Source organism: Dendropsophus ebraccatus, chromosome 5 (assembly GCF_027789765.1).
Source record: "Dendropsophus ebraccatus isolate aDenEbr1 chromosome 5, aDenEbr1.pat, whole genome shotgun sequence".
Lineage (NCBI taxonomy): Eukaryota > Metazoa > Chordata > Amphibia > Anura > Hylidae > Dendropsophus > Dendropsophus ebraccatus.
In genome coordinates this window covers 933428-946757 of record NC_091458.1, presented here as the reverse complement: position 1 = coordinate 946757, position 13330 = coordinate 933428, and the positions used below count along the sequence as shown (strand labels likewise).

General features: G+C 51.6%; 1 protein-coding gene across 1 annotated transcript in view; it reads left to right on the top strand.

Moving 5' to 3' along the window:
* LOC138793342 (transient receptor potential cation channel subfamily M member 2-like) overlaps positions 1 to 13330 on the top strand; it is a 236701-nt gene that overhangs the window by 192279 nt on the left and 31092 nt on the right. Inside the window, exons 28-29 of the mRNA XM_069971872.1 lie at positions 12186 to 12262; positions 12353 to 12448. Coding sequence (XP_069827973.1) covers positions 12186 to 12262; positions 12353 to 12448 — 173 coding nt within the window. The remainder of the gene's footprint in view (positions 1 to 12185; positions 12263 to 12352; positions 12449 to 13330) is intronic.

Genomic DNA, 13330 nt, shown 5'->3' with positions numbered 1-13330 from the left:
CCCACTGGCCTCCTCCTTCTCCTCTCCGGCCTCCTCCCCACCGGCATCCCCCTTCTCCCCTCCGGCCTCCTCCTTCTCCTCTCCGGCCTCCTCCCCACCGGCATCCCCCATGTCTCCTCTCCGGCCTCCTCCCCACCGGCATCCCCCATGTCTCCTCTCCGGCCTCCTCCCCACCGGCATCCCCCATGTCTCCTCTCCGGCCTCCTCCCCACCGGCATCCCCCATGTCTCCTCTCCGGCCTCCTCCTCCTTCTCCCCACCGGCCTCCACATCCCGGGCGCCGCGGCCTCCTCTCCTCGGGTAGCAGCGGCAGCCTCACACACCGCCCACCCGACGTAGTGCCCGGACGTCCTTGTCCAATCAAATCAGCGCAGGGAGGGAGCATGGAGCCACTGCGGCCGGCTGTGCTGCACGCATCCAATCAACGTGTACGCAACGGCCGGCCGCAGAGGCTCCACACTGCCTCCCTGCGCTGATTTGATTGGAAAAGGACGTCCGGGCACTACGTCGGGTGGGCGTATGTGAGGCGGAGGGGCAGCTGCGGCGACCTGTGAGCCAGATGCCGGGGAAAAAAAGATTTGGGGCGGCAGTAAAATTACCATGGAGGTGGGGGCCGCAAACTAGTGTCCCGAGGGCCGAGAGTTTGAGACCCCTGATCTATATGTATGTGTGTATATGTATGTATGTAAGTGTATATGTATGTGTGTATGTAAGTATATATGTGTGTATGTAAGTATGTGTATGTAAGTGTATGTGTGTATGTAAGTATATATGTATGTGTATATATGTATGTGTGTATGTAAGTATGTATGTAAGTGTATATGTATGTGTGTATGTAAGTATATATGTGTGTATGTGTGTATGTAAGTGTATGTGTGTATGTAAGTATATATGTATGTGTGTATGTAAGTATATATGTATGTGTGTATGTAAGTATATGTGTGTATGTAAGTATATATGTATGTGTGTATGTAAGTATATGTGTGTATGTAAGTATATATGTATGTGTGTATTTAAGTATGTGTGTGTGTGTGTAACGCCTGGAGTAGTGGATCCACTGGGCCGTCACCAGCGATGGCACTAACCTCACCAGGGAGCGGAGTCTAAGGGGCCGCTGGTTTTCACCAGAGCCCGCCGCAAGGCGGGATGGACTTGCTGCGGCAGGCGACCCCCAGGTCGCTACCCCTGGCTTGGTTGCTAGTGACGGCAGGCGAGGCGTGGCAGGAGCAGTAGGCAGGAGATGGTAGTGGCAGAGGCCTGAAGTCGTGACCGGAGGTGACAGGCTGAAGACAGGAGCAATAGAGTAACGGGGAAGCAGGAACCAGGAACAAGGAGTGGGGACCAGGTAGCGGACAGGAATCAGGAACAAGGACTAGGGACCAGGTAGCGGACAGGAATCAGGAACAACAGGGAGCTGGGCCAAACGCTATGGGAAGCATGTAGAGGCTCCAACACAAGGGAGAGGGCATGCTGGGATTTATAGGGGAGTGATTGGTGCAACTACCAATTAAGGGCGGACTGGCCCTTTAAATCTGAGACAGCCGGCGCGCGCACGCCCTAGGAGGCGGGGACGCGCGCGCAGGCCGGCACAGCGACAGACAGGAACGTGGAGAGGTGAGGCGCCCCCCGGGGCCGAAGTAACAGCAGCGCCGGGTCCCTGACTACGGACACCCAGCTGCTGCATGGGGCAGGAGGCGGTCGCAGCGGCGGCCCGGAACGCGGGCCGCCGCCGCGGCCGTGACAGTACCCCCCCCCCCCTTTGGCCTCCCCCGCTTTCTTGCCTGCAGATGGCACAGGAAGCCACAAAGTCTTTGACATCTTGGAACAGACTGGACCACCAGTAGTGGCGAGAGATCCGTTGGCCGGTCTTACGGACTCCAGAGTGCCCGGCCTCCAATGAGGAATGTCCCCGCTTCAAAATACCTCTTCGAAGCGCAGGGTGAACATGGGTCTTTCCGGGGGGTACTTTCCGAAGAGTAGAAGTGACGATTGGTACTAGGCGATCCGGAGGTATAACGTGGCAAGGGGATGTGGGTTTGTGGATGAGATCCTTCTGTAAGTTCTCCCGGTGGTAAGAGGACATGACCTCAGTCTCGGTTACGGAGAGAGGGTATACCTCGGCAGAGAAGGCTTCCGCCAAGTCTTGGTCTTCAGCCGGTAGGCCGGATAGAGGCTTGGCGGGGTCGGATGACGCCATAGAGTACTTGGTCTGAGGTGACTTGAGACACTGGCTGGAACAGTCCTGACCCCAACTGAGAATCTCCCCGGTTCTCCAGTCCAGCTTAGGGGCATGTAATTGCAGCCAAGGGAGTCCCAGGAGGACGGCGGGGGAAGAATGGGGCAGGACGTAGAAGGATATCTCTTCCTGATGTAAAGGACCCATCTGGAGGACTAAAGGTGCGGTCTGGTAGTACACACGGTCGGTAAGAATTTCGCCCGTGACTGAGGAGATAGTCAGGGGCCTGGCTAGTCGGGTCACGGGTAGCCGCCATCTTTGGACCAATGTTGCCGCAATAAAACTGCCTGCTGAGCCAGAATCGAGGAAGGCAGTAGTCTGATGATTTTGTCCTGAGGGAGTCCGGATGGAAACTGGCATAGACAGACTTGGAATGGTGGCATTCACACCTAGGGACACCTGTCCCACCGGACCTAGGTGCGAGCATTTTCCGGACGTTTGAGGACGTAGGGGACATCCCAGCCGGAAGTGATCGGAACCACCGCAATAGAGACAGAGATTCAACTCCAGACGCCGGATTCTTTCATCAGGCGTCAGGTGAGCCCGTTCCACCTGCATAGGAATCTCAGGAGAGGGCTGGGACATCGAAAGGTCAGGATTCTGGAAAACCGGCGCCAGCTGGGGATGGCGACGGGAACGGGTTAGTAAATGTTCATGCCGAACCTCCTCCTCCCTCTCCGAAAAACGAGTATCAACTCTGGCGGCCAGTAGGATGAGTTCGTTCAGGGAGGTAGGCAGGTCTCGGGCGGAAAGCACGTCTTTCACTTGACTGGACAGGCCCTTCTTGAAGGTGGCCAATAGGGCGGCTTCATTCCAGTCCAATTCAGCTGCCAGGGTGCGGAACTGGATGGCGTAGTCGCCAACAGAGGAGCTCCCTTGAGAGAGGTTGAGGAGAGCAGTCTCGGCTGAAGAAGCACGGGCAGGTTCCTCAAAGACAGAGCGGAACTCGAATAGGAAGGCCCGGAGATTGGCAGCAACAGGATCATCACGGTCCCACAGTGGCGTGACCCAGGCCAGAGCTCTGCCCTCCAATAGGCTGATGATGAAAGCCACTTTAGAGCGCTCGGTGGGAAACTGACTACTTAAAAGTTCAATGTGCATGGTGCACTGAGTCAAGAATCCTCTGCACAACTTAGAGTCCCCAGAGTACTTGCTTGGGAGAGCCAGCCGGAGTGTAGAAACAGCGTCAGGAGGTGGTGTGCGCTGGGCTGTAGTATGCTGCTGTAAGGCGGCAGTGAGTTGCTGGATCTGCTGCGACTGTTTCTGGATTTGTTGCGCCTGTTGAGCGACCACTCTGGCGACGTCACGGAGATCAGGCACCTCGCCGGGATCCATTGTTGGAGCCTACTGTAACGCCTGGAGTAGTGGATCCACTGGACCGTCACCAGCGATGGCACTAACCTCACCAGGGAGCGGAGTCTAAGGGGCCGCTGGTTTTCACCAGAGCCCGCCGCAAGGCGGGATGGACTTGCTGCGGCAGGCGACCCCCAGGTCGCTACCCCTGGCTTGGTTGCTGGTGATGGCAGGCGAGGCGTGGCAGGAGCAGTAGGCAGGAGATGGTAGTGGCAGAGGTCTGAAGTCGTGACCGGAGGAGACAGGCTGAACACAGGAGCAATAGAGTAACGGGGAAGCAGGAACCAGGAACAAGGACTTGGGACCAGGTAGTGGACAGGAATCAGGAACAACAGGGAGCTGGGCCAAACGCTACGGGAAGCATGTAGAGGCTCCAACCCAAGGGACAGGGCATGCTGGGATTTATAGGGGAGTGATTGGTGCAACTAACCAATTAAGGGCGGACTGGCCCTTTAAATCAGAGACAGCCGGCGCGCGCACGCCCTAGGAGGCGGGGACGCACGCGCCGGCCGGCACAGCGACAGACAGGAACGTGGAGAGGTGAGGCGCCCCCCGGGGCCGAAGTAACAGCAGCGCCGGGTCCCTGACTATGGACACCGGCTGCTGCATGGGGCAGGAGGCGGTCGCGGCGGCGGCCCGGAACGCGGGACGCCGCCGCGGCCGTGACAGTATGTAAGTATATGTGTGTATGTAAGTATATATGTGTGTATGTAAGTGTATGTAAGTATGTGTGTATGTAAGTATATATATGTGTATATATGTATGTGTGTATGGAAGTATGTGTGTATGGAAGTATGTGTGTATGGAAGTATGTGTGTATGGAAGTATGTGTGTATGTAAGTATGTGTGTATGTAAGTATATATGTGTGTATGTAAGTATATGTGTGTATGTAAGTATGTATGTGTGTGTGTAAGTATATATGTATGTGTGAGTTAACTATATCTATATGTATGTGTATGTATGTATGTATGTGTGAGTTATCTATATGTATGTATGTGTGAGTTAACTCACACATACATACATACATATATACATATAGATAACACACACATACATATATATAGATAACTCACATACATACATATATACATATAGATAACTCACACATACATACATATATACATATAGATAACTCACACATACATACACATACATATAGATAACACACATACATACATACATACATACATATAGATAACACACATACATACATACATACATATAGATAACACACATACATACATACATATATATAGATAACTCACATACATACATATATACATATAGATAACTCACACATACATACATATATACATATAGATAACACACATACATACATATATACATATAGATAACACACATACATATATATATACATATAGATAACTCACACATACATACATACACATACATATAGATAACACACATACATACATATATACATATAGATAACACACACATACATACATATATAGATAACTCACATACATACATATATACATATAGATAACTCACACATACATACATATAGATAACTCACACATACATACATACATATAGATAACTCACACATACATACATACATATAGATAACTCACACATACATACATATATATAGATAACTCACACATACATACATACATACATATAGATAACTCACACACACATACATACATATACATATACACACATACATATAGATAACTCACACATACATACATATACATATACATATACACACATACATATAGATAACTCACACATATATACATATATATAGATAACTCACACATACATACATATAGATAACTCACACATACATATATACATACATACATACATATAGATAACTCACACATACATACATATATACATACATACATACATATAGATAACTCACACATACATACATATATACATATAGATAACACACATACATACATACACATACATATAGATAACTCACACATACATACATATATATAGATATCTATATATATGTATGTGTGATACATACATATATACATATAGATAACTCACACATACATACATACATACATACATATATACATATAGATAACTCACACATACATACATACATACATATAGATAACTCACACATACATACATATAGATAACTCACACATACATACATATATACATATAGATAACACACATACATACATACACATACATATAGATAACACACATACATACATATATATATAGATATCTATATATATGTATGTATGTGTGAGTTATCTATATATATGTGTGCATCTGCATGTATGTAACTATATGTATGTGTATGTATGAGTTATCTATATGTATGTGATATCTGTATGTATATGTATGTGTTTTATATGTATGTATAAGTTATCTATATGTATGTCTGAGATATGAGTTGTCTATGTGTATGTATAAATGTATAAGAAACTTGTGTATAATAAGCTGCTCAAATGGGATTGACAATCTATGGGCCCTCTGGAGATGAGGTCAGTTCAGGAGCTGGTGGTGGTGACCCTTGGAGATGTGGGGTCAGGAGCTGGTGGTGGTGTCCTCCAGAGATGTGAGGTCAGGAGCTGGTGGTGGTGTCCTCCTCCGGAGATTTGGGGTCAGGAGCTGGTGGTGGTGTCCTCCTCCAGAGATGTGGGGTCAGGAGCTGGCGGTAAAGTCCTACTCCGTAGATGTGGGGTCAGGAGCTGGTGGTGGTGGTGTCCTCCTCCAGAGATGTGGGGTCAGGAGCTGGCAGTGATGTCCTCTCCCAGAGATGTGGGGTCAGGAGCTGGCGGTAAAGTCCTACTCCGTAGATGTGAGGTCAGGAGCTGGCAGTGATGTCCTCTCCCAGAGATGTGGGGTCAGGAGCTGGCGGTAAAGTCCTACTCCGTAGATGTGAGGTCAGGAGCTGGCAGTGATGTCCTCTCCCAGAGATGTGGGGTCAGGAGCTGGTGGTGGTGTCCTCCAGAGATGTGGGGTCAGGAGCTGGTGGTGGTGTCCCCCAGAGATGTGGGGTCAGGAGCTGGTGATGGTGTCCTCCAGAGATGTGGGGTCAGGAGCTGGTGGTGGTGTCCTCCAGAGATGTGGGGTCAGGAGCTGGTGGTGGTGTCCTCCAGAGATGTGCGGTCAGGAGCTGGTGGTGGTGTCCTCCAGAGATGTGAGGTCAGGAGCTGGTGGTGGTGTCCTCCTCCGGAGATTTGGGGTCAGGAGCTGGTGGTGGTGTCCTCCTCCAGAGATGTGGGGTCAGGAGCTGGCGGTAAAGTCCTACTCCGTAGATGTGGGGTCAGGAGCTGGTGGTGGTGGTGTCCTCCTCCAGAGATGTGGGGTCAGGAGCTGGCAGTGATGTCCTCTCCCAGAGATGTGGGGTCAGGAGCTGGCGGTAAAGTCCTACTCCGTAGATGTGAGGTCAGGAGCTGGCAGTGATGTCCTCTCCCAGAGATGTGGGGTCAGGAGCTGGTGGTGGTGTCCTCCAGAGATGTGGGGTCAGGAGCTGGTGGTGGTGTCCCCCAGAGATGTGGGGTCAGGAGCTGGTGATGGTGTCCTCCAGAGATGTGAGGTCAGGAGCTGGTGATGGTGTCCTCCAGAGATGTGGGGTCAGGAGCTGGTGGTGGTGTCCTCCAGAGATGTGGGGTCAGGAGCTGGTGGTGGTGTCCTCCAGAGATGTGAGGTCAGGAGCTGGTGGTGGTGTCCTCCTCCGGAGATTTGGGGTCAGGAGCTGGTGGTGGTGTCCTCCTCCAGAGATGTGGGGTCAGGAGCTGGCGGTAAAGTCCTACTCCGTAGATGTGGGGTCAGGAGCTGGTGGTGGTGTCCTCCTCCAGAGATGTGGGGTCAGGAGCTGGCAGTGATGTCCTCTCCCAGAGATGTGGGGTCAGGAGCTGGCGGTAAAGTCCTACTCCGTAGATGTGAGGTCAGGAGCTGGCAGTGATGTCCTCTCCCAGAGATGTGGGGTCAGGAGCTGGTGGTGGTGTCCTCCAGAGATGTGGGGTCAGGAGCTGGTGGTGGTGTCCTCCAGAGATGTGGGGTCAGGAGCTGGTGGTGGTGTCCTCCAGAGATGTGGGGTCAGGAGCTGGTGGTGGTGTCCTCCAGAGATGTGAGGTCAGGAGCTGGTGATGGTGTCCTCCAGAGATGTGGGGTCAGGAGCTGGTGGTGGTGTCCTCCAGAGATGTGGGGTCAGGAGCTGGTGGTGGTGTCCTCCAGAGATGTGGGGTCAGGAGCTGGTGGTGGTGTTCTCCGTCAGAGATGTGGGGTCAGAAGCTGGCGGTGGTGTCCTACTCTGGAGATGTGGGGTCAGGAGCTGGTGGTGGTGTCCTTCTCCAGAGATGTGGGGTCAGGAGCTGGTGGTGGTGTCCTCCTCCAGAGATGTGGGGTCAGGAGCTGGCGGTAAAGTCCTACTCCGTAGATGTGAGGTCAGGAGCTGGCAGTGATGTCCTCTCCCAGAGATGTGGGGTCAGGAGCTGGTGGTGGTGTCCTCCAGAGATGTGGGGTCAGGACCTGGTGGTGGTGTCCTCCAGAGATGTGGGGTCAGGAGCTGGTGGTGGTGTCCTCCAGAGATGTGGGGTCAGGAGCTGGTGGTGGTGTCCTCCAGAGATGTGGGGTCAGGAGCTGGTGGTGGTGTCCTCCTCCAGAGATGTGGGGTCAGGAGCTGGCGGTAAAGTCCTACTCCGTAGATGTGAGGTCAGGAGCTGGCAGTGATGTCCTCTCCTAGAGATGTGGGGTCAGGAGCTGGTGGTGGTGTCCTCCAGAGATGTGGGGTCAGGACCTGGTGGTGGTGTCCTCCAGAGATGTGGGGTCAGGAGCTGGTGGTGGTGTCCTCCAGAGATGTGGGGTCAGGAGCTGGTGGTGGTGTCCTCCAGAGATGTGGGGTCAGGAGCTGGTGGTGATGTCCTCTTCTTGGAATTTGGCATCAGAAGCTGATGGTGGTGTATGTGCTCAGGTGTGGGTGATGTAGGGGTATGTGCTCAGGTATGGGTGATGTAGGTGTATGGGTGATGTAGGTGTATGTGCTCAGGTATGGGTGATGTAGGTGTATGTGCTCAGGTGTGGGTGATGTAGGGGTATGTGCTCAGGTGTGGGTGATGTAGGGGTATGTGCTCAGGTGTGGGTGATGTAGGGGTATGGGTGATGTAGGGGTATGTGCTCAGGTGTGGGTGATGTAGGGGTATGTGCTCAGGTGTGGGTGATGTAGGGGTATGTGCTCAGGTATGGGTGATGTAGGGGTATGTGCTCAGGTGTGGGTGATGTAGGTGTATGTGCTCAGGTGTGGGTGATGTAGGGGTATGTGCTCAGGTATGGGTGATGTAGGTGTATGTGCTCAGGTATGGGTGATGTAGGGGTATGGGTGATGTAGGTGTATGTGCTCAGGTGTGGGTGATGTAGGTGTATGTGCTCAGGTGTGGGTGATGTAGGGGTATGTGCTCAGGTGTGGGTGATGTAGGGGTATGTGCTCAGGTATGGGTGATGTAGGGGTATGGGTGATGTAGGTGTAATTGCTTATGCGATGCCCGGGCCCCTACGCTGAGAGGCTGTTGCGGGCAGGAACCGGGACAGCTGCTAGCTAGATGGTTGTCACGGTTTAGGCACTGGCTTGGGGCATATCCAACTTTGGGGGGCATATGTGGCTTCATGGGACATACCTGGCTGCAAAGGATGTATTTGGCTGCAGGGACATATCGGCCCCAGGGGCATACCTAGCCGAGAGGGGCATATCATGCCTACCTGTCCGTGCTCCTGTCTGCTTCTCTGGCTCACTGACTGCCTGCTCAGCCACTCAGTGTGTTGTCCCGCCAGAGCCACTTATTGGCTGAGCAGTCCATCAGTGACCCACGAGACTGAGAAGCAGGTGGGAGTGCAGGCAGCTTGTTGTGAAAAGGTAGAGAAACACTGATAGACGTAACATAAGAGTTGTGTTTGCCGCAACTGTTTACTAAAACTACACATATGGCATGACTGACCGTTCAAGTAGAAACTTTGTCACTTTACACCGATCAGTTTAGGCTTCTTACCTCCCCCTCTCTAGTCCTATAGGTTTAACGAGGGATTACAGCTGGAAACCGGGCCCCTGACCATGCGGGAATACTGGGCATGCGATTCCTCGTTGTCCTTAGTCAGGGCACCAATGATCACACCAATGCCAAGGGTCAGAAACAACGGTAGTTGTGCATTTATTGTAACGGTGGTAACTAGTAGCAATAGTCTCTCCGGATGCAACCGGGAATAAGGCAGAGTAATGGGTGATGCTGCAATAGGCTGTGAGAGTAGCGTGCTGAATGATGGGAGTAGTAGTGATACTGAAGATGAGATGCTGGGTGGAATGAATCTGAAATGAATACTTGCAATAGATGAATTGAGATGATAAGGATAACTAGAAGCGACACCCAGATGAGGATCTTGAATATTTGAGACAGGAGCACAGCCAGTGGACTGGAGCAGCAGAGCACACGCAGGTCTCTCCTGTGGTAGGAGATAGACTGAGAACAGCAGAGCAACACACCCTATCCCCTGGAAGGTAGGAGACAGGACTCAGGAACAGCAGAGCAACACACCCTATCCCCTGGAAGGTAGGAGACAGGACTGAGGTGGAACAGCAGAGCAACACACCCTATCCCCTGGAAGGTAGGAGACAGGACTCAGGAACAGCAGAGCAACACACCCTATCCCCTGGAAGGTAGGAGACAGGACTGAGGTGGAACAGCAGAGCAACACACCCTATCCCCTGGAAGGTAGGAGACAGGACTCAGGAACAGCAGAGCAACACACCCTATCCCCTGGAAGGTAGGAGACAGGACTGAGGTGGAACAGCAGAGCAACACACCCTATCCCCTGGAAGGTAGGAGACAGGACTCAGGAACAGCAGAGCAACACACCCTATCCCCTGGAAGGTAGGAGACAGGACTCGAGAACAGCAGAGCAACACACCCTATCCCCTGGAAGGTAGGAGACAGGACTCAGGAACAGCAGAGCAACACACCCTATCCCCTGGAAGGTAGGAGACAGGACTGAGGTGGAACAGCAGAGCAACACACCCTATCCCCTGGAAGGTAGGAGACAGGAATGAGGTGGAGCAGTAAGTCACATGGTAACCAAATGACCATTGGGGCTACCATGGCAACAGGGCACGGTAACGTGATACACCAGCCTTTGCTTCATCACCATTAAGACACATACAGAAGAATATACATGAGATATGAGCATAACAGCAAACCTGAATACTGCAGGGGGTGACACAATACAGAGTTGCAGTGGACCATAACTTTCCAGAACAGGAATGGTTATAACAAAGATGTAGAGATAAAGGAACAGACAAATACTCTGTTCTGGGACACTGCACTTAGGTATGGGTGATGTAGGGGTATGTGCTCAGGTATGGGTGATGTAGGTGTATGGGTGATGTATGGGTAATGTAGGGGTATGTGCTCAGGTAAGGGTGATGTAGGGGTATGTGCTCAGGTGTGGGTGATGTAGGTGTATGTGCTCAGGTGTGGGTGATGTAGGTGTATGTGCTCAGGTGTGGGTGATGTAGGGGTATGTGCTCAGGTGTGGGTGATGTAGGGGTATGTGCTCAGGTGTGGGTGATGTAGGGGTATGTGCTCAGGTATGGGTGATGTAGGGGTATGGGTGATGTAGGGGTATGTGCTCAGGTGTGGGTGATGTAGGGGTATGTGCTCAGGTGTGGGTGATGTAGGGGTATGTGCTCAGGTGTGGGTGATGTAGGGGTATGTGCTCAGGTGTGGGTGATGTAGGGGTATGTGCTCAGGTATGGGTGATGTAGGGGTATGTGCTCAGGTATGGGTGATGTAGGGGTATGTGCTCAGGTATGGGTGATGTAGGGGTATGTGCTCAGGTATGGGTGATTGTAGGGGTATGTGCTCAGGTATGGGTGATTGTAGGGGTATGTGCTCAGGTATGGGTGATTGTAGGGGTATGGGTGATGTATGGGTAATGTAGGGGTATGTGCTCAGGTAAGGGTGATGTAGGGGTATGTGCTCAGGTATGGGTGATGTAGGGGTATGGGTGATGTATGGGCGATGTAGGGGTATGGGTGTATGGGTGATGTAGGGGTATGTGCTCAGGTATGGGTGATGTAGGGGTATGTGCTCAGGTATGGGTGATTGTAGGGGTATGGGTGATGAATGGGTAATGTAGGGGTATGGGTGATGTAGGGGTATGTGCTCAGGTAAGGGTGATGTAGGGGTATGTGCTCAGGTATGGGTGATGGAGGGGTATGTGCTCAGGTATGGGTGATGTAGGTGTATGTGCTCAGGTGTGGGTGATGTAGGGGTATGTGCTCAGGTATGGGTGATGTAGGTGTATGTGCTCAGGTATGGGTGATGTAGGGGTATGGGTGATGTAGGTGTATGTGCTCAGGTATGGGTGATGTAGGTGTATGTGCTCAGGTATGGGTGATGTAGGTGTATGAGTGATGTAGGTGTATGGGTGATGTAGGTGTATGAGTGATGTATGGGTATGGGTGATGTGGGGGTATGGGTGATGTAGGTTTATGTGCTCAGGTATGGGTGATGTAGTTGTATGAGTTGCGTACGCACCATCCTCACCAGTAGGGGGCAGCGGTGTCTCACGTCATGCTGTGTTCTTCCTGCAGGTGGCGTTCCCGGACTACAATCCTCCCCTCTATAATGCAGAGAGATATGATCGGGGGACGTACGACCCTGCACAAGAGTGAGCCATTTCCCATCTTATATTCCAGGGGGGGCAGGGCTGTATGTATAACTATGGGTGATGGCTCCTGTATGTGTGATATCTCTACAGAATGGAGCAGCAGAAGAGGAAATACAATGAGGTGGACGGGCTGATGGATTTCCGCAGCAGCCTGGGAAAATATCGGCTGGAGAACAATTTACCTGTGTAAGTGTCTGAAATATGGAGGGTAGAAGACAGCAGTGTATGTATGTATGTATGTATGTATGTATGTATGTATGTATGACTGCCCTCTATATCACCGCCAACACTGCCCCCCACCTCCTATATCACTGCCCCCCACATACTGTATCACTGCCCCCCACCTCCTATATCACTGCCCCCACATACTGTATCACTGCCCCCCCACATACTGTATCACTGCCCCCCACCTCCTATATCACTGCCCCCCCACATACTGTATCACTGCCCCCACATACTATATCACTGCCCCCCCACATACTGTATCACTGCCCCCCCACATACTATATCACTGCCCCCCACATACTATATCACTGCCCCCCACATACTATATCACTGCCCCCCACATACTATATCACTGCCCCCACATACTGTATCACTGCCCCCCCACATACTGTATCACTGCCCCCCACCTCCTATATCACTGCCCCCCCACATACTGTATCACTGCCCCCACATACTATATCACTGCCCCCCACCTCCTATATCACTGCCCCCACATACTGTATCACTGCCCCCCCACATACTGTATCACTGCCCCCCCACATACTATATCACTGCCCCCCCACATACTGTATCACTGCCCCCCCACATACTATATCACTGCCCCCCCACATACTGTATCACTGCCCCCCACATACTATATCACTGCCCCCCCACATACTGTATCACTGCCCCCCCACATACTATATCACTGCCCCCCACATACTATATCACTGCCCCCCCCATATACTATATCACTGCCCCCCACATACTATATCACTGCCCCCACATACTGTATCACTGCCCCCCCACATACTGTATCACTGCCCCCCACCTCCTATATCACTGCCCCCACATACTGTATCA